This window comes from Vanellus vanellus (assembly GCF_965231255.1).
Source record: "Vanellus vanellus genome assembly, chromosome: Z".
Taxonomy (NCBI): Eukaryota; Metazoa; Chordata; class Aves; order Charadriiformes; family Charadriidae; genus Vanellus; species Vanellus vanellus.
In genome coordinates, this window is record NC_138908.1 from 78,860,385 (window position 1) to 78,879,572 (window position 19,188).

Consider the following 19,188-nt stretch of genomic DNA (forward strand, 5'->3'; position numbering starts at 1 on the left):
AATTTCATAAAGTTAACTTGCATATTATGCCAGCTTCAATCACATGTTTGTGGACAATTGAAAATATGCCAGTCCAGCAATAAGTTCAGGAATGTAGCTGTATAAACACAACTATTCTTTTAACAGAAGTGCACAAAAGGCATCAGTCTATTTAGGAAAAAACAGCAGAAACTTCACTGTGTAACAATAAGATGTGTTTTGAGGGTTTTTGATAAGCCATTAAAGACAGAAACATCTTTAAATACTAAAGTGATAAAGCTAACAAATTTATGCATATTCTACATTCTGTAGTAACCTGATTTTTAAAATGTAAACCTACATTATCATTGTAGATCCAGTACTTCTGAGAAAGAGACTCCATGGACAGAGAGTGAAAAAATCAGAGTGTGTGTTCGAAAACGTCCTCTAGGCCTGAGAGAAGAGCGACGTGGGGAGGTTAATATCATCACAGTTAAAGATAAAGAAACCCTACTTCTTCATGAGAAGAAGGAGGCGGTTGATCTCACCCAATATATTTTACAGGTAACATGCTCCACTTGAGTGTTGTGTTTATGGGCCAAAGCAAATTATGGTAAAGCAAATTGTGCTTCGAGTTTCAATGAGGGGAAACAGAAAAGGGCTGTCTGCATTTCTTGCACTAAAATAGGTGGTGGGCTCTTCTATAAGCTCAGCATAACTATATTTGAATTGCTTCTCACTTATGCCAGTCTGTGGCAGAAAACCTGAGCCCAGAATTTGAAGCCTGAAAAGCATGTCTCTTGCAGCTTTCTTTGCATGTGGCAAAATAAAATCCTCTGCTACATGCCATTGCTGCAGGAGAATTGCCTGCTGCAGTCTCTTGGTAGCTTTCCAGGGTACTTCAGTGAGGAGTTCCCTTTTCACTATTTCAGCACTGTAGGTTTGTTTCAGTGAATCACATACACCCTTATCCCCTCCCATCCTTTGTTCTCAAATGCGTTTGAAAATTAAGCTCCCTTTTGGTCTTTGTTTCTTAATCCTAAATACCTTGTGCTGTCATAGTTCAAATTCTCATTTTTGACTGACAGCACCAGGAACAGAACTGATTTCTAGAGAGCAGCAAGCCATTCTCACTCTACTGGGTGTTATTTTTACAGTCTGGGTCCTAGGGACAACTGTTTGGAGTATCCAGTAAAAATTTAGTTTGCAGCTCTCTTGGGTCTGGTTCATGTACCATCTTTTATGGTGCAACACATAACAGCGACTCCACCCCACTCCTTCCATCTGACTGCTGATATTTGGCATTTACGCAGTGCTTATCAGCTCAGTATCTCAGTGCTGAAATAACAGCTAATTAATTTTTTATGCCAGTACAGACAAACAAAATCTTGCCATCAATCAATATAGTCCAAACAAAGCTACCCCATGGCAAAGGCTGTGTTTATTCTGTAGGACCCAGGAGAATGTCTCTGCTTCCAAAGTCTGGCTACTCATCCTGCCTCCATCTCTGGTTCCTTTAGAAAGGACAGCAAGGGGTACAGAGCAAATGGGAGGTGGTGGGGCATATTCAGGCTCCACGGTGGGGGACCCGAAGCTCAGGCCCATCACAGAGCATATCTGCCCTCTGAGAAGAGCGTAGCTGCTGAGACTCCCTGGTTTAATCAGCCTGTCCGCTGGTGTGGTTTGTTTGTGCATCGTTGAAATGATTCTCAGTCCTAGAGTTCTACCACCTTAATTTACACTGCAGTGAATTTATTAGAGTGCAATGTTAGACACCAGTCCCTGGAAGCTCTTTTGAAAATGTGATGTTTGTGACTGTCCCTATAAACACTATTCTTAACCTAGAAGAAGCCCATAAATGAACACTGTTGCAGTGTTTCCAGAGACCCTGCTGCTTTGGGTCAGATCGGGAGCATGGGAACTTTGGGGTTTTCTTGCCCCCTTCTGAGATAATACAATCCAGCTTTGCTTAGGAATAGCTTCTGTCTTCTCTGGCACAAAAAGTTTTTAAGTCTGCAGAATAGAGGCAATTAATGACAACTGAGGACTAATTTTGGGAGAGTCAAGATCTGACTGAGATCTTTTTACTGTTATAGTCTTATTGTACATCTGTAGGCTGATTCATTTCAGGAATAGATGAGGGTTTTCTTTAATTTGTTTGGTTTTTTTGTTTTTTTTTTTTTTTTCCCCTGTCAGAAGACTGTGGTTTGTTCTGCTTCAGAATGATTGGAAATTAAGGCATCTCTGCTTCCTTTCCCCCCCCCCCCCACCTTCAGTCTCTTGATTAGTCGTAATGATGTGTTGCTGCATATGTCATGCTGCATGTTAAATGTGCTAGATCATTTTGTAGCTGAACCACAACCATATGAAGTCACTGGAAAGACTTCTGTATTTAAATTTACCTTCGAGTGGGGGTGAAGGGGAAGTGAAACATATTCGTTTTCATGTAAAGAGCATATTTATTTTTCAGCATGTTTTTTATTTTGATGAAGTCTTTGGGGAGTCATGTACCAATCAGGATGTGTATATGAAGACAGCTCATCCTCTCATTCAGCATATTTTTAACGGGTAGGGCATCAGCGCTTACATTTGTTATTTTTTGTCTTTCTGTTTTCCAATTTCATATACTGCTTTAATTTTCCTTTTATGCTTTTCATCTTTTGAAAAATACTATCATTTCACCTTTGCCACATACCTTCCCCCTTTTAGAATGTCTTTGATTGTAATTTTGACAACATAAATCAGGGAAAACTTTCTTCACATTTGGTGAGAAATCTGAATCACTGGGGAAGTTAAAATTGGATCTCAAGTGGAACAAAGAGACACCATGGCCGACCTAGAATGAAAAAACATGTGCCAGGATTTCTGAAGTCTAATCTCCACTCTAACAAAGGCTTTTGAGTGGTATAGCACACTCATCTGTAGAGGATTAATATTGCCTCTTTCGTGAAACTGCTGTGAGATATTTTTGCATGTATTTGTACAGCTTACAGGGCAATAGAAATTATTAGTAACCTTATGATTTACTTTTATTTTATTGACTTATGTTTTCTTAGAGGTTTAATCATAACTACATACTTCCTGAGTAATGCAAAATTGATGATGGCTTTACATGAGTGATCCTATTTTCACGCAAAGTAACAAGCTTGAACATAATTACATTTTTGAGTCTTTGAAGGAAAGGATTACATATCCATGCTGAAAACTAATGAAATGGAGCATTCTGTTACTGAAAATCTCCACGTATCATCATCAGAGACAGAGTATATAATGCTCTTGAGAAAAGGAAAGTGAAAAAGGAGAATGAGGCTTGTAGCTTGCTGTGTAATAACTACTAAAGGCACAGCTGACATCACATTACATCTAATCCAGTAATGACACCGAAAGACATGCCACTGTTTTTTCTCAGCTTTCCCTAACTTTTCTGTCCCTCCTACTGTATCCCCTTCACTGGCAGTGGTCTAATTTGAGAGCTAATTCTGCACCCTAAGCTGGCAAGAAATTGTTCACTGTGCTTACTGCAGCCCTACATTTTTATCCATTTCTCTACCAGGGTACTGAGCCAGTTAAAAAGTCTTTTTCTTAAGGTGGGGAGGTAATAAATAATTTGTTCTGTAGTATTTCTTTTTTGGCTGATTCACTTCCCTGAATCTGTTCACATCATACTTGTGGGTTCAATGCTTGTATAAAAGCAAGAATGGGGAAGGAGAAGTACGCATGCAGTAACCTCAACTTAGATGGCCTCAAAGTGCAGTTTGGGCTGTATCCTGAGACATCCTTGGAATTGTATGTGCACTGCCACTATAATCTTAAGGTGATATGTTGGTAAAGATGGAGCAATCTGGAAGAAGCCAAGGCTGAACCAAACAATGAGTGAACCAAACAGCTCTCTGCCACCGAAAGTGGATCATCCTCTTCCTTATCCCCCACGAGACACATTCTCATAGGTTACGTGAAGCCAATCTGAGCATATTCCGTGATACTCTGTGAGGTACTTTAATTCACTGAAACAGCAGAAAATTAGCTGGTAAAAAAGTGGAAAGCTTTCTGCTATTTCATTGTGGTAAAGTCAAACACCAGAGCCAACACAGGGAGGGGGGGGTCAGTCACACAGGTCACACAGCTGGGAGCAGAGGAAGGGAAGAGCAAGACCCCCTAGGCAACAACAAGCCTTTAGATTGATTTAGGAGGACTGCAGCCTGAGACTAAGTAACCTTGGTCAGTAAATTATAGTGCCGTGGTGTTAATTTTCAAGTACAACATGTTAATACAGAACCTGACTTGTGGCTGTTTGTGTCTCATGTCACAGTCATTTTTCTCTGTGATTCATAATCAGTAGGATACCCATTCATAATCCTATGATACTTCTGCTGTGTCTAAACAGCTGGAAGAACAATAATGAATTCTTAGTTCCCTTAAATGCATTTTTGGAATCTGGAAGAAAGGAAGCGAGCAGGCACTTTGTGACATACCAGCTCTCCATAGGACATGCTTGGAAATCATTGTGAAGTGTTTTGCAGTTTCCCAGATAAAATAGCAAACCAAACTACATTGCTAAGAAATCACTATAGATAGATACAGATGTTGCAGAATCTTTTTTAATAAATAGCAATAAATTGGATGCGATGCTAAAAATGTTATCTTCACAGAGGCAATGCAACCTGCTTTGCATACGGGCAGACTGGCGCTGGTAAGACTTACACGATGATAGGTACTCACCGGAATCCAGGACTCTATGCCTTGGCTGCCAAGGACATCTTTAGACACCTGGAAGCATCACAGTCAAGGAAAGATCTCCTTGTTTTGATCAGTTTTTATGAGATCTACTGTGGACAGCTTTATGACCTGCTAAATGGAAGGAAGAGGTATTTAAATAAAAATATGTTTTGCTATAAACCTATGGTTATGAATCAGTTGGTTACTGTTTATAAATCAGTTACAGTTTCATGCAATTACATTTAACTTGTTACTATTTATAGTAAATGTTATGTAGTTATTTAGGGTTGTTCTTAGGAACTACTTAGAGAGGAAGGCAGATTCTGACACTAAATACATTGATAGGGCTCCTGGTTTTTACTAATTTGAGGGGCGGGGGCAAATAAGTAAGAATAAGGACCTATGGCTGAATATAAGCTCATGCTCTTTTGCTTACACTACAATAATACAATCACTGAATGTCCATAGGTAGAGAAAGAATGTTCCTGTGGCCAGAAGTTACACCAACCATTGTGGAGTCCCTGTCTTTCCCTGCTCAAACATAACCTCTGGCTGTCCCTCCTGCTGTGCCGGTGGGGCTTTGGCTCCTGCCGCACTAGTCTCTGAAGATCCCTTTGATCTCCTGCTTGTCGTGCTTTGCACTGCAGGGTCTGCTCACCTTCTGCCTGAGCACCTTTACCTGGCAGCCCAGTGACTCAACTGGAGCAAGCCTCTGCAGGTGATGCTGCCATCACTGTCAGTAGTAGCACTTCAGCCCTCGACTCATTTGGATGCACACATACTCCTTCAGGAGCTCTATCTGGAATGAAAATTGGGACAACTCAGTATCTACGTGGTATAAAAAAAATCACTGTGGTCTGAAATCTCAAAATAACAGTCAGTTAAGATCTCAATGGTGAAATCTTTTCAGAGTGATCTTGAAAGAATGTTACCTGTTAGCTTGGAGGCCTTTAGAAACCTGGAGAGCACTATCCTTAGAGCACACTGGAGGGCTCAAGAGGAAGGCTTTGTGCCTGGGGAAGGGAGCATCTGTTCACAAAGGAAGCACATCTTTCTGTGCATGTGTGTTCCCTTTCTCCAAAACAGTCTTTAAGGAGCAGGTAATGTAATGTGCTACATAAGGAGTCGATTTACTAAGGAAGAAGGAGTGTCCTTATATTCTCTGCATGTCCATTAGCTATCTTACATGTCATTGAAAGAGAAGATTAAACTTCCTTGCATGTGCATCATGTCTGTATTCTTCCTGTATCCTGTAATGCTTTTGTGTGATTCCTAGCAGAGATGCTCTGAAATCTGACTCTATGGCTATGGGAGCTGCTTTAAAATCCTGTGCAAAAATCTTGAGAACTTGAACAGAGCATAATTTACAGTCTGAACTTCCTAGAGAAGCCTCAGATGCCATTTAAAGAGAGACAGGAACTCTAAAATGTAAACATGCTAATTTACTTCCCTGCTTTATTATATTCCTGAACTAGCAGAAATGCATTGCTAATGTCTCTCTAACAGTGAAATGTCAGTGGTACATGTCATAAATGAAATACATCTTCAGCTCTGAAAATAAATGAATGACAGTGATGCTCCCCCCAGTCAGTAGCCTTGATTGCTTTTTCAGTGTCATAGCACTGAAATGTGTTTCCATTGATGCAATCTGAGGTTTCAGAAATCTTCTTTCTGCACTATTTAATTTTCAGACTTTTTGCAAGAGAAGATAGCAAGCATGTCGTTCAAATAGTTGGACTGCGTGAGGTGCAGGTGGACTCCGTAGATCTACTATTGGAGGTAACCTCTACATTTTTGATTATTTTTGTCTTCTACACCCCGATTTGCTGATTTGTGAGATATGTCATTTACAGAGATTGTTATTTGTTATGTAGTACATGTGTATATTTCTGTTGAAGGTTCTGAAATTTTCAACCCCAGCAGAGCACTGAGAAGCACTATTAAAAGTTCCTTTATTCAGTAAGTTTTTTGGGTCACTGTGACTTGTGTTACAGACATGCAAGCTGTTGATTTACACCTGTTGATTCTGCTGCCACTCCTTATGAACAGATCTTTGCCAAGCAATAGACTGCTATCACTATTCCAGAAATTAAATAGTGTCCCAGCAAGGGACCCTGAAAGCTGTATAAGTATTTTCTCCCAGTTTATTTGACTTCTATGAACTTAAATTTTCTGTATTAAAGGTACTTGGATGTGGGAGAAAAGATATAAATTTGAAAATTAATAGAACTACAAATTAGAAAAGACTTAAGATTGAGATATTGATCTGAACTAGAATTAAGACACTGCTTACATAATGATGGGTCTTAACAGCCAAGTACAATTAGGACATTTAAATGGTAGCTCAAGTTTAGCACAAGCAAGGCTTCAGTTTTCCTTCCCTGACTGGCTGAGCCCTAAAAAGGCCCTGGCAAATATTCTGCATTGTCCTGCAGCAAGCAAGCTGGTTAAATCTGATTTCCATTTAGCCTGACTTTGTATAGTTTAATTTCTTTCTCAGTAAGGAAGTGTAAATTACAAGTCCCTGATAGTGTAATTGACTCATTAAAATTGGCATGGTGTTGCCCACTTATATTCCATTTAATTTTGTTCTTGATCTTCCCATTAACTCTAAGCTTTGGGACATGCTGGTGATGCTTCTGCAAATTAGAGTGTAAATTTGCTATATGTTTTATTAACCCATTCCTCTGTATTATCACATTCCACACACAGAAGAACTATTAAATTACTTTATTCTTACAGGTATCTTGGCAAAAAAAAAAATTATATTGTTCACAGGCCCTTTTGAACACAGAAATGTCTTGACTCAGAGCTTCTGAATAGTCTGCAACAGATATATGGGAAGAGTCTTGAATACATCCCTAGTTATTCACTATTCATTGATGTTGGCTTTGGTTCAGAAATTATCTGCATTTAACACTAATATAATGCTTGGGGGCTGCAGCAGGTGGTTAGGTTGCTGGTTGAGGACTGGCCACTGAAAGGCATGAATAATGCCCATCTGTCAACTGAGAATGTGTTGGTTTTGCTAGATAAAATTTTCATTTGTTCTTACAACCAGAAACAAAACTAATGACTGCTGCAGTGGCTGGTAGACTTTCTGCGACAGTCCTTAAAAGTTTGCAAAAGAGAATTATCCAGATTCGTATCTTGAAGGAACCTTTGTCCTTCTGCTGTGCCTCTGTCGTGGTTTAGGCCAAAATCCACTACTGGGGACCTGAGGGATCCCAGATGGGACCAACAGATGCTCCCCTCTACCCCTCTTCAAAGAGAGAGACTTATGAGTTTAGAAGGAACTAAACTACTTTAATGAAATATTAATAATAAAATAAAAAAGAAATAATGAAATATATACAAAACTGTATCAAGCTCCCGAGATGGCAGTCACGTCACCGGCTGGCACTGGGGCAGCCCAGGCTGGACTCAGTGACGGATGGGAACTGGATTCCGGATCTGGATTCTGGATTGGGATCATAGGCTGACAAACAGAGTCCTCCTCAGACATCAGCCATTGAAGGAAGAGCGCTGACCCTTTGATCCCTCAGCTTTTATACTGAGCATGAGGCAGATGGGATGGAATACCCTGTTGGTCAGTTTTGGGTCACCTGTCCTGTCCGCTCCTCCCTGCAGGTGGGACCCCTCTATGCTTTTCCTCTTCCGACCCTCCAACGGGGCAAATAACAAAGTTGATTGGCCTTGGGGGTTATAGCAATAGGTATAAGCAAGAGCCTCTCTGCATACCATGCCTAGGCATCAATGATAAACAATTGGTCTTATCACTCTGAGAGAGTGAACACTGTCTGCACAATATACTGTTAATTTCAGTAGTTAGAAGAGGCCTAGCAAAGCAAAGTTACTGAACAAAATTGGTTCTGTTTTACCTCAAACCAGGACAGCCTCTCTACCTTGTTTTCTTATTTTATTGTTATATTGAGCATAATTGATCTTTTAACTTTGTTCCTTACTCTGGCATAATTTCTTTTAGTTATGGAAATGGAGAAAGGTTTTGGAACTTTGTGTTTTGTGTGTAACTTTCTGCATAACAGCACCCATCTATTGCATGAGAAAGTGAAATTCTAAAAGAACACAACAAAGAGTATCTTAGGTTATGTCTGCAGTCTTACTTTCTTTTATTTCTGCCATATCTTTTTTTTTAATTTTATAGTTAGGATATTTTTCAAATCTGAGCGAACGTGCAATGCAACAAATTCTTATTTGCAGTATGCTCTTTAAGCTCCATAGTGTCACTGCAAGTAAGTCCAAGTGAGTTCTGAAAGGCAGATTGGAAGGGATCCAGTCTAACTTAACATCTGCCTTGCACCAGATTTTTAGGCTGTAATGAACCATTCCTCCAAATGTTACCTCATCTTAGGAGGACTGTCGTTGTAGAGACGGACACAACGCTGAGTATCAAGTTGCAGCAATCCTTCTTTGTTTTACAAGCAGTGCTTTTTTATATCCCTTTACCCGAATACTTATTTATGCATATACTCTACCATTCTACTTTTGCCCAGTCCACTCTCTCATCACGTGCAGCCAGCCAATACAATTGTTGATCACATGCTGTACATGCTCTGGTCAAAGCCAGGATGTTGGCCAACCCTTAGAATGTTTATCCCTGTGTTTACTCGTCTTCAAGGGTGCATAGGTATCTGCTCAAGGTCAATGTTAAACTTTCATTCTGATCCCTTGGACCAGCCGAGGTCTCCCACAGAGGACAAGATTTCTTTCTGAAAGACTGTGTTTTTATCTACAATTTGCTTGGATTTTGTCCCCCTTATTTTGCAGGTGATTTTGAAGGGGGGAAAAGAACGTAGCACGGGAGCTACTGGAGTCAACTCAGACTCCTCTCGATCTCATGCTATCATCCAAATCCAAATTAAAGACACAGCCAACAGGGCATTTGGAAGGTAAGACTAGAAGCGGGAGCACTCAGGGCTGATGAGGAAGTTGAGCCCAGAGACATCTAGGAGACAAAAAAAGAGGTGTTGAGTTAGTAGGCAGCTGTGAGTTACATCAGAAGATGGGGTTCAAAGGGACTTTGAGAAGTTTCACTGTCCTTTCCTCTGTTCCCAGGAAGAGTGATTAAGCCACATCTGTGAGAGCTTTGTCAAACTTGATTGTAAAAATTTCCAGTGAAGGAGTTTGGCAATCAAATACATCCCTTCAGCTTTGGTGTTAGAAAGCCTTTCCTGTCTGGCATTAATCTGGCTTAAAGGTAGATGTCTGCAATGGGCATATCGCCATGTGAGCTTGTCACCTTTGAAGTCAGTAGAAAGAAATAGTCATTTCTGGGATCCAATTCATGCCATTCTGTGGAGTCGTCTAAATTAGGTCAGATGCATTTGCCCCTCAAAGCACCTCTGTCCTGTAATTGACTACAAAGGGAGCCTGGGATGACTAGCTCAGGTGGAGATGGTTCCACTAGGGATGTTTGCCTTTGGTCAGAGGAATCATAGTACCTCGCCTAAACCTCCCTGATAATTTGAGAGTGTGACTGATGCTATCTGCAGCAGACAAAAAGAGTGGTTTATTTATGCTTGTAGCAGCCATTTAATGTATTTGAGACTGTAATTGTGCCTCTTCTCAGTCAGTCTTTCTCCAGACTAAACAACTCCAAGAAATAGGTCTGAGGAAAGAGGTCTTGATTGAGTGTCAAAAAACCATGCTGACACACCCTTGCAGCAATTACCGTGCAGTCTTGTTTCCCAGGATCTTATTTTAAATATAAGGCAAAATGGAAGAGCCACAAATATTGGAGAAAGGAAAAGGCACAACAGGCAGGCGTAGAAATAGAAGCGTATGTGGTCATGTAGGCGTGGCGTGGCATGTGTGCCGTGTTTTTTGTTACTGAAAGCGAGGTGGAGCTGGAGTGGGGAAAGGATCCCAAGATATGCCTGTAAGAGAAGTCAGGGCTGCTCCAGAAAAAGAAGGTCAAAGACAAAGATACACTGCAACAGTCAGCACAGCAGCTGGCACTCAGAGCTGGGAAATGTGAGAGGGCGTAATGGGGTTTTGTGGAAGGAAGGGAAAAGGAACACTGAAATTTCAGTGTATTACTACACTGGAAATTTCTGTTCATATTGCCTTGAATTCCTATTTCACAGGGCAGTTGTCTGTTTTGCCTGGAAGGAGAATCAAGAAATTTACAATGTCTTTAACTGTGTACTTAGGAAGCTACAAGTACAGTGATTATCTGGAGAGATGAATGTGTTGTGCGTTAAACAGCTTATCCATTAAACTGTGGAGCACTCTCATCACGTGCAATTATACTTTCAATTATGATTGTGTTAGTGTCAGGATGCTCTGACACTATTCCCGCTGCTATGCTTATTTTGTTGCCTCAGATATTTCCAGTGAGTATTTCTTTTTGTTCAAAAGGAGTTATTTCTAATCATTCTTCTGATGTCATGTGTTGCAGACCTCTGGTTTAAAAAAGAAAAAAAAAATAGAAAAAGGAAAAGACAAAAAAATGTCCTAAGATAAATGCAACTTTGTTTTTTCTAGGATATCATTCATTGACTTGGCTGGCAGTGAAAGGGCAGCTGATGCCAGAGACTCAGATCGACAAACAAAAATGGAAGGAGCAGAAATAAACCAGAGTCTTTTAGCAGTAAGCTACTAGCATGTCTGGGGAAGGTTTTGTATTTGATTATTAGCATGTGTTTTAGGATGAAAATGAACCACAGAATAATATACGTATGTATTCCATGGAAGGGGAAAAATAACCAAAGTACTAAGTGTGTCCAGTTTAATTTGTCTCATGCCTGAAAAACAATTCAAGAGAGGAAAGATTTTGTGATGCAGATAAAGTCTTTTTAATCCATTCTTACAGCCAACCAGGTAAATAGAGCAGGGAGAACGTTAGGTATAGTTTAATAAGTTTCCCATATTTTATATAGAATTTTGTCCCTTTTACTTCCAGAGGATATTGGCTTGGGATTGCCATATTTGTTTCATAAAAGCACATCTGTTCCTGCTGCTTATTTTCACTGCTTGAACTCAGACTTCTCTTTCAGATCAGGAGTAAAGGAATAAATACACAAGAGCATAGAAACTAGCAGTTTGTGTGGGGGGAGAAGGAAACAGGAAGAAATACACTCTTAATGCAAACTGTCTTTTATAAACGTACGCAGTTACATAAAGAGAGACCAGGAGCAGAAAAATGCCATCTAAGATAAAGTAGAAGTCCCTCTAAGTATAAATTGTGCAGAAGACTTTGTGTGTCCTTTAATTCAAATGAGTAAAGCTCGCTGATGACTGGGTGTCATGGTTTAACCCCAGCTGGCAGCTAGGACCACGAAGACACTCACACAGTTCTTCCCCCTCCCCCAGAAGGGTAGGGAGAAGAGGGAGAAAAGGAGGAGGAAAGGTAAAAGAAAAAAACCTCATGGCTTGAGATAAAAACAGTTTAATAGAACAATAAGAGAAAATGAAAACAATAATAATAATAACACAAGTCACTCTCACGACTTGATGACTTGTTACTTTCCTGAGCAGCGATCACAAGTACTCAACCCCCAGCTCACCTTGTTTATATATGGAGCATGACATCTATGGTCTGGGATATTCCATTGACATTCCATTGTTCTGTTTATGCTCCTTCTCAGCTTTCATGGGAAGCTGGAAAAAAGTCCTTGAAAAATATAAACAGCACCTGGTAACTACTAAAACTATGCATTATTGGCATTCCTTTCATACCAAATCTGAAACACAGCAACCACTATCCCAGCTGAAACCAGGACACTGAGGGCTTTTCTAAGGGACACTAAAGGTGACATGCAATCAATGAGTATGAGTCAACAGTGCAGAAGTTAGTGCAGACAACCATACCACTAGTGTGCTGTAAATGGGTGGTGGCTTGCTCTGTTTTGAGAATGTAGAGTGTTCTTTTGCACAGAGGCTTTTCTGCTGTGGAATATTAGCATTCATACTGGGAGATAGCATGTAAAGTGAATGTGTTTCTGTACTTCATGCTTTCTTGAGTACTTGCTGGTGAATAACTGAGTGGCATGGGGAGTCAGGACCTGAATAGAAAGGATTCCTGAGAAGTGAGGCTTAATGTAAGCTCATGAAACTCTTTTAAGAGGAACTTTAAAATCACAGTGTGTGTCTTTTTGGTATTGTGTGAAGGAAGCTGAGTAAATACCTAGGCAGTCTACAAGTAGTAAGCACATTAACTATAAAAGACATCTTTGGGTAAGTCTACATGATCTGCAGCCTGTAAAACCTAGCTCTGCCCTCAGTGATCATAATGCTCTCTTCATGCCTTAAAGCACACGGAAGTTTGAAATTTGCTGTTGGTTTGAATATTCATGTTGATTTCAAGTAGAAGATATTCAGATACTGCAATTATGAGAAGCAGAATAAAAAATTAGAATAGTTTAATCTCTTACTTGTTAGAGATGTGATTTTTAATAAAATGCTGTAAAAGTAAGAAATGCATGTAATTTTAAGTGGGTGTATGTAGAACTTAGATAGGCTTTAAATGTAGAAAGGCTGCTTCATGCTAGTATCACCATGACAATACTGTATGTAATCTGCTCATTTTTCCTTCAATATTTGCTCTAAATTACTTGTCTCATGGCTACCCAGTCCATTTCTGCCAATTTTCGAGAGCATCCAGGCTTGATATGGAGCGTAATGCTATTGTGCTTATTCCAGTGGAAACATGGCAAAAAAGCACACATCTTTGAGTTTGAATGACATCTTTTTCCAAGGCTGGTGATAAACCAAAGGATGTTTCCTCAAGACTTCTAGCTACCTGTGTTGATGGTTATTAACAACAAGAAGATCTGAAGCATTCTGTGAAAGCCATGGGTGTAGCTAGCTGCTCATGTTCTGTTAGTTTTAATGGGAGCTCTGTAGCTGTATCTCCACTCTGTGGGCAGTCTGTTGCTTCATTCTCACTGTTTTGTGTATAGTTCTCATTAGCTTGTCAAAGGTCACAGTGACATGTTTGTTTAGACAGACAGGCTGTATCTGTACTGTCTTCTGCGCGTAGGCTTGAATCTGGGCTTAAACCCAGCTCCCCTCACAGCTAATTGTTTGGTGTTGGCCCATGCTTCTCCCTTTGGCTGAGTTTGGTGCGTTACACTGGTGTGAAGAGGAAAAGGCTTGGGATCAGCTGCCTTTGAACACAGCCCAGTGTACCTTCACATAGATGGGACATCTAGACTGCAGATTATAGTCAGTATGGGGAGGAATATGCACTTATGAGCTCACGCTATATCCGACCAAGGCATGAAAACATTGCCAGGGGGCGTAAGAAATTTGCACTGCTGTTGTCCAAAGTGTTGGTTTTATTTCAGAACGGGCAGAGCTTTTTTTGGAAGAAAGACATTTATAAGAGCTGGAGCTCAAAAAGCTCTGTTCACAGGGTGCTACGGGTATATGAATCTGGGGTAGTACACCTGTCCTGCAAGCTGCAGCATAGGCTGGTGTACAGCCAATCTGCCTTCAGACTTGTTAGCTATGGTGCAGGCAGTGGCAAGGCCATGGTAGTGTGGAGCTCTGTGTTTGCTGAACAAGTGTGTATTTACCCAGCTTCCCAAGTTTTGTGTAGCCCACAGAGCTGTCAGGCAGAGCTAGCTGTACTCTGTGCTGCAGCCTTGCTCTTTTTGAGTGCAGCTAAACTGCTGCTGATACCCAAACTAGCTGAAGCTGGCCATTTGTGGCTGTGGCAGCAAAAACTCCCCTTGTGAGGGACATCAGGTAGGAGTCAAAGGTGCATGAGGGAAATAGTACATTCGTACATTAGGTTTGATGCAATTCAATTCCTTGCCAGTGTGTGATTGATATGTTTTTCCCTATCTGTTTTTGTATTTTTTATTTTTGGTAGCTAAAGGAATGCATTCGGGCATTGGATCAGGAACATGCGCATACTCCTTTCCGGCAAAGCAAATTAACTCAGGTAAAACGAGCAGAAAGGCAACAGTAGAGATTTCCCCGATGAGGACAAAATAAAAATAATAATTACTTTTAAAAAGGCATAATTCATTAACTGCTATTAAACTCTTGAAAAAAGAGAAACGCGTAACTTTTGCAAACATTAATTTTTAAAGATAATCACAGAATTAAGGCCAACTGCAAGTCCCCATCCTGGGTACTGGCATGGTGAAAACCAAATAAACCAAAACCTAAAATCAAAGAAAAACTCCAAACCCTACCTTCCAGGCTGATTCAGTTACCATCCATCTCCACCCACTCTGCAACCAATCTAGCATCTTCTGTGCAGGAACAGTTATGGGAGATTTCATCAGCATTTTTTCACTCCAGTTGTGACATAGGCTTTATTCTTCAAAACATATGGGCACCCTTGTGACACGGGCTTGTTCAGAGCCCTGGTTAACACTCATAATTCATTTTAAATTGTAAACAAAGAATTGAGACAAGAGGACTACATTAAAAAAAAAAAAAAAACAACAAACTGTGCATCACCTGACTCATGTTAAACTGCCTCTGTACACATTGCTAATTTACAGGAAATAAAAGGTACATGAATTGCTAAGAATCTTATTTTTTTTCCTTCCAAACCTAGGTGCTAAAGGATTCTTTCATTGGCAATTCCAAGACGTGTATGATAGCCAATGTATCACCTAGCCACATAGCTACAGAGCATACCCTGAACACTTTACGATATGCTGACAGGTAGGTGATGAAGCTCAATCTTGCCAAGGTGAAAAAAACAAAGGAAAAAGTAATGTATGATGTTTATGGTTACATTTTATTTTGGTTGCATTGGAAATGTTGATTTAGGTAAGAAACACAATTTTCACAATGCAAATAAAATCCTTCCCTGTTCCAACTCTTATATTTGGTCTTGAAATTCTCTGGGTCTTGTAAATCCTTTCTGATGACAGCTTTTAGTGATGAAAATATCACTGTGCTCTCTGTAACTGCAGGATTACTAACCTCGGCAATCAAAAATTTTGGTTTAGTTTTGTGTTCTAGTTCTACCTAGAATGTGTGCAAGTCCTTTACCCTCCCTCCTACACAGGAGGAGGTTAATTACAGGCTGTGCAGTGCTGGGATTAAGAGGACAAGAGATGCTTCAGAGGTAAAGGAAACAGTTGAGGGGATAGGGTGATACTGGGTATGCAGCTCTTCACAGTTGCAGGGATGAGTCTGATCCAGAGCACTGTAGCTCTGTACACATATCACCTGAGCTAACTGGCCCCACTGCAATTACAAAAACCCTAGCTTGTGCCTTGTTGTGACTATGATGTGCTTATGTGATCACAATGTTGGACTCAGTGTTTAGCCTTAATATGTGAAAGCATTAGTTTGTTCTGAAGACACTGTTATTTATTTGAAGGCGTGACATCTTCTAAAGCCAGCTTCGTTTACAGGGTCAAAGAGCTGAAGAAAGGGATTAAATGTTCTACCCCTGTCACAAACAGGCATCGGACAGCTGGAAATGTATCTCCAAAACGCGTCCAAAACTCTTCCTCTTTGCCACCTGGCGAAAAGAATTCTCCAAAGAAAGTGAAGCTAGGCCTCCAGCATCCCTCAAATGCAACAAAAACAAAGGCATGTCCTGCAGCACTCCAGCCACCAAGTGTCCCTTTTACCTCTACCCCCAGGGGAGTCAACAAAGGACATGCCTACAAAGGAAACACCAACTCACCATGGTTCCACCATGCTAGCCCGGTTAAGGGAGTCCTACGGCTAACCCATCCCCTGAGGAAGAAAACTGATGATCTGTCCTCCAACTCTGAAAAGAACCCCACTGCGAAGGACTTCATCATCAAAAATGCTGCCACGGCAGAAACAAAAGAGAATGGCCAGAGAGACAAGTATATGCAAGACAGACCACCTGTCCAGTGCCTGAAAGTCCAGACAGTGCAACCTGTTCAGAAACAGCTTGTTTCTAGAGATGATTTTTCCTTTGGAGATGGAAATCTGCCTTCTGCCAGCAGACAGGAATGGGGAAACACCTTTGCTAAACAATGTGTTGGAACATGGGAAAATCTACCTCCATTTCAGAAAGAAAGGGAAGAGCATTTACGTCTTTATCACCAGCAGTTTCAGCAGCCACCTATTCTACAGCAAAAATTGAACTATCAGCCTCTTGAGATGTTTTTAATGCAATACAAGCCCCAGGAGATTCAAGTGAAGCAGGAACTGAACCTTACTCCTACGGAAGTACAGAGCAAAGAGGGGATGCAGCTGGAAGATCTGGATGACAGTGATTTCAGTGAAGATTCTTTCTCACCTGTCAGCAGTCAAAAGAGCGTGAAAAGAAGAAACACCGACAAATGCAGTCAACATTCATTTTTCCTTCATCAAAGAGAACAAGGAACTGAAGAAGAGGAAAAAGGCCAAAAGCGACAGGATTTATTTTTTAAATATGCAACACCCACACAAGAATGTGAACTAGATGACAGCTGGGATTGTAGTAAGGGCAGCCCAAAACCAGAGGAATCTGTTAAAAATGCAGGCTGCAGCAAAACTCCATTAGACTGGAGCTATGACTTAACTATTGACTCCTCTTCAAGCAATACTGCAGAAAAACCTTACTGCCTGCAAGAAGATACTGCTTGTAACTGGAAAAATGGCAAAGATTTCCTAGCTGATCACAAACAGTACAAATCCAAGCACAGATGTCTTGTTTACTCCACTGCAGCCACCTTAACTCCAGAAAAGGATCCTTCAAACTCATATGTTTCTCCTGTACTGAAATTGGGAACTACAGAGTGCGAAGAGATTGACTTCCACCACGAAGAGAAGGAAGAATCCGCTTTGGATAGACAGGCTGCCCTTGCAGGAGATGTAAAGTGGAAAGCTCAAAAAAATGGAAGATCCACAATGGTTAACTCCGTTCCTTCCTTGGAATTCCCTTCCGAGCTCACGGCCCCTCTCATGGTATCCCTTCTTGATTATGAGGAAACAACTGATACAGAGACAGTGTCATCTAACCAAGAGAAGTGCCCCTGTGTAAAGCAGATGTCAGACAGAAACATGCATGGCTCCCAGAAGAGGTTTGAGGAAGAAGGCTGGCAGTGTACGAGAAGCAGAGCTCTGACGGACAGCATGCTGGAACTAGGTGAGCAAGTACGTCGTGGTGCAAGACACTGCACCCTGCTGCATTCCCCACAAACGGGGGACAAGTGGCTTTCACCTCACTGCTGTGATGTGAAGACACGCTGCTGCCTTCTAGGCTCAGGTTCATCAAAGCAAGGAGTTGTTCACAGTTTATTTGTTGGACATGACCTGACAGAAACATCCACAGCTGAATCCACGGGCTCCAGGGGAGAGAGAGAGGATGGTTTGTTTCTCAGTAACTCAACATGCAAAGAATACTCAGGTGGCAGACAGTGTGATGTTGATGTTAAAGATAGTACTGGTAATGCAGGAAAATCTAGCTCCAATCAAGGACCCAGTGCTGAGCTCATGGCTCAGGAAATGAATGCAGATATACCTGAAGATAGCTATTTTTTAGGTGCACCGTGCTTTCTGAGTGTGGGAAATACGGATTACACAGTCCAGTCTCCCTCTCAAGAAAGCAGCCTGCTGTTACAGCCCAAGTCAGCACTGAGGAATGAGGACTTCAGTCATTCTGAAGACCCAGCTAAGTCATTATTCAGCAATGAGGAAATAGGTTTGCTAAAAACCAAGTTAATGCAGAGTAATCTTACACAAGAGACTTTTCCTGTGGATTCAGGATCTGCAACCAAAGATAATAAGCCATTAACAAATGCAAAGAGCCCCTCAGGCATGTCCAGCAGCAGCTCTCCAAGTGTTACATCAGAGATGGGAAAATGGCAGAGGGAAGACCTACAAAAGTCACAGTAAGTCTTGGTTGTCACTGAAGTTTGTCACGAAGCTTACAAATTCTAGACATGTGTTACATTTGCCTTTATTTGTATATCATACTCATATGTACTTCAAAAACCAGTGGAAAATAAATTATGAAATAATTATTTAATAAGATTAATAATGATTTATAGTCATTATCTCATAAATATATGATTGCTTGTTATTGAGTCATATTTTAAAATCTCACAGGAAGCCAGTTATTCTATTAGAGCTTCCTAGGATAATGCTAGAGGAATTGATATTATAATACAAATGGCAGTTCTCAGTAACTAATTAGCTTCCTGTAAGCTGTGAAATACCTAAAATACATCAAAACCTCCCATCAATAAGCAGGTGATAGCTGTTCCATCCCTATGAAAGGAAAAACAGCTAGAGTGGCTGGGTAGTCACTGAAGATGTAAATGTAAAGCTTCAAAGTACTATGAGCTGCCACTGTCAGCTCCCAAGGACTGAACTGCATTCAAGTGACTGAAAATACATTGTTGGTCAGAGAAACTTGCTCAGAGGAATGAACAGCAGCACTGCCTTCCCCCTCTACCTGTTTTTCACCTAAATGACTTAAAGCCTCATGGTTGTAAGCCACTTCACCAATTAATTAGACAATTTTTTTGCTTCTAGATTTCCCTGTGGTAAAAAGCAATACGTGCCCCTGTGCTGCCTATGTTAATGAAGGGCTGCAGTTACTCCTCTCTG

At 40.8% G+C, this 19,188-nt stretch overlaps 1 protein-coding gene across 1 annotated transcript in view; it reads left to right on the forward strand.

Annotated features, from left to right (window-relative positions):
- KIF24 (kinesin family member 24) overlaps positions 1 to 19,188 on the forward strand; it is a gene marked incomplete at its 3' end in the record, with an annotated part of 35,248 nt that overhangs the window by 9,661 nt on the left and 6,399 nt on the right. The window contains exons 4-12 of the mRNA XM_082497593.1: positions 333 to 522; positions 2,429 to 2,526; positions 4,608 to 4,823; positions 6,366 to 6,453; positions 9,463 to 9,584; positions 11,182 to 11,287; positions 14,516 to 14,587; positions 15,215 to 15,324; positions 16,026 to 18,467. Coding sequence (XP_082353719.1) covers positions 333 to 522; positions 2,429 to 2,526; positions 4,608 to 4,823; positions 6,366 to 6,453; positions 9,463 to 9,584; positions 11,182 to 11,287; positions 14,516 to 14,587; positions 15,215 to 15,324; positions 16,026 to 18,467 — 3,444 coding nt within the window. The remainder of the gene's footprint in view (positions 1 to 332; positions 523 to 2,428; positions 2,527 to 4,607; positions 4,824 to 6,365; positions 6,454 to 9,462; positions 9,585 to 11,181; positions 11,288 to 14,515; positions 14,588 to 15,214; positions 15,325 to 16,025; positions 18,468 to 19,188) is intronic.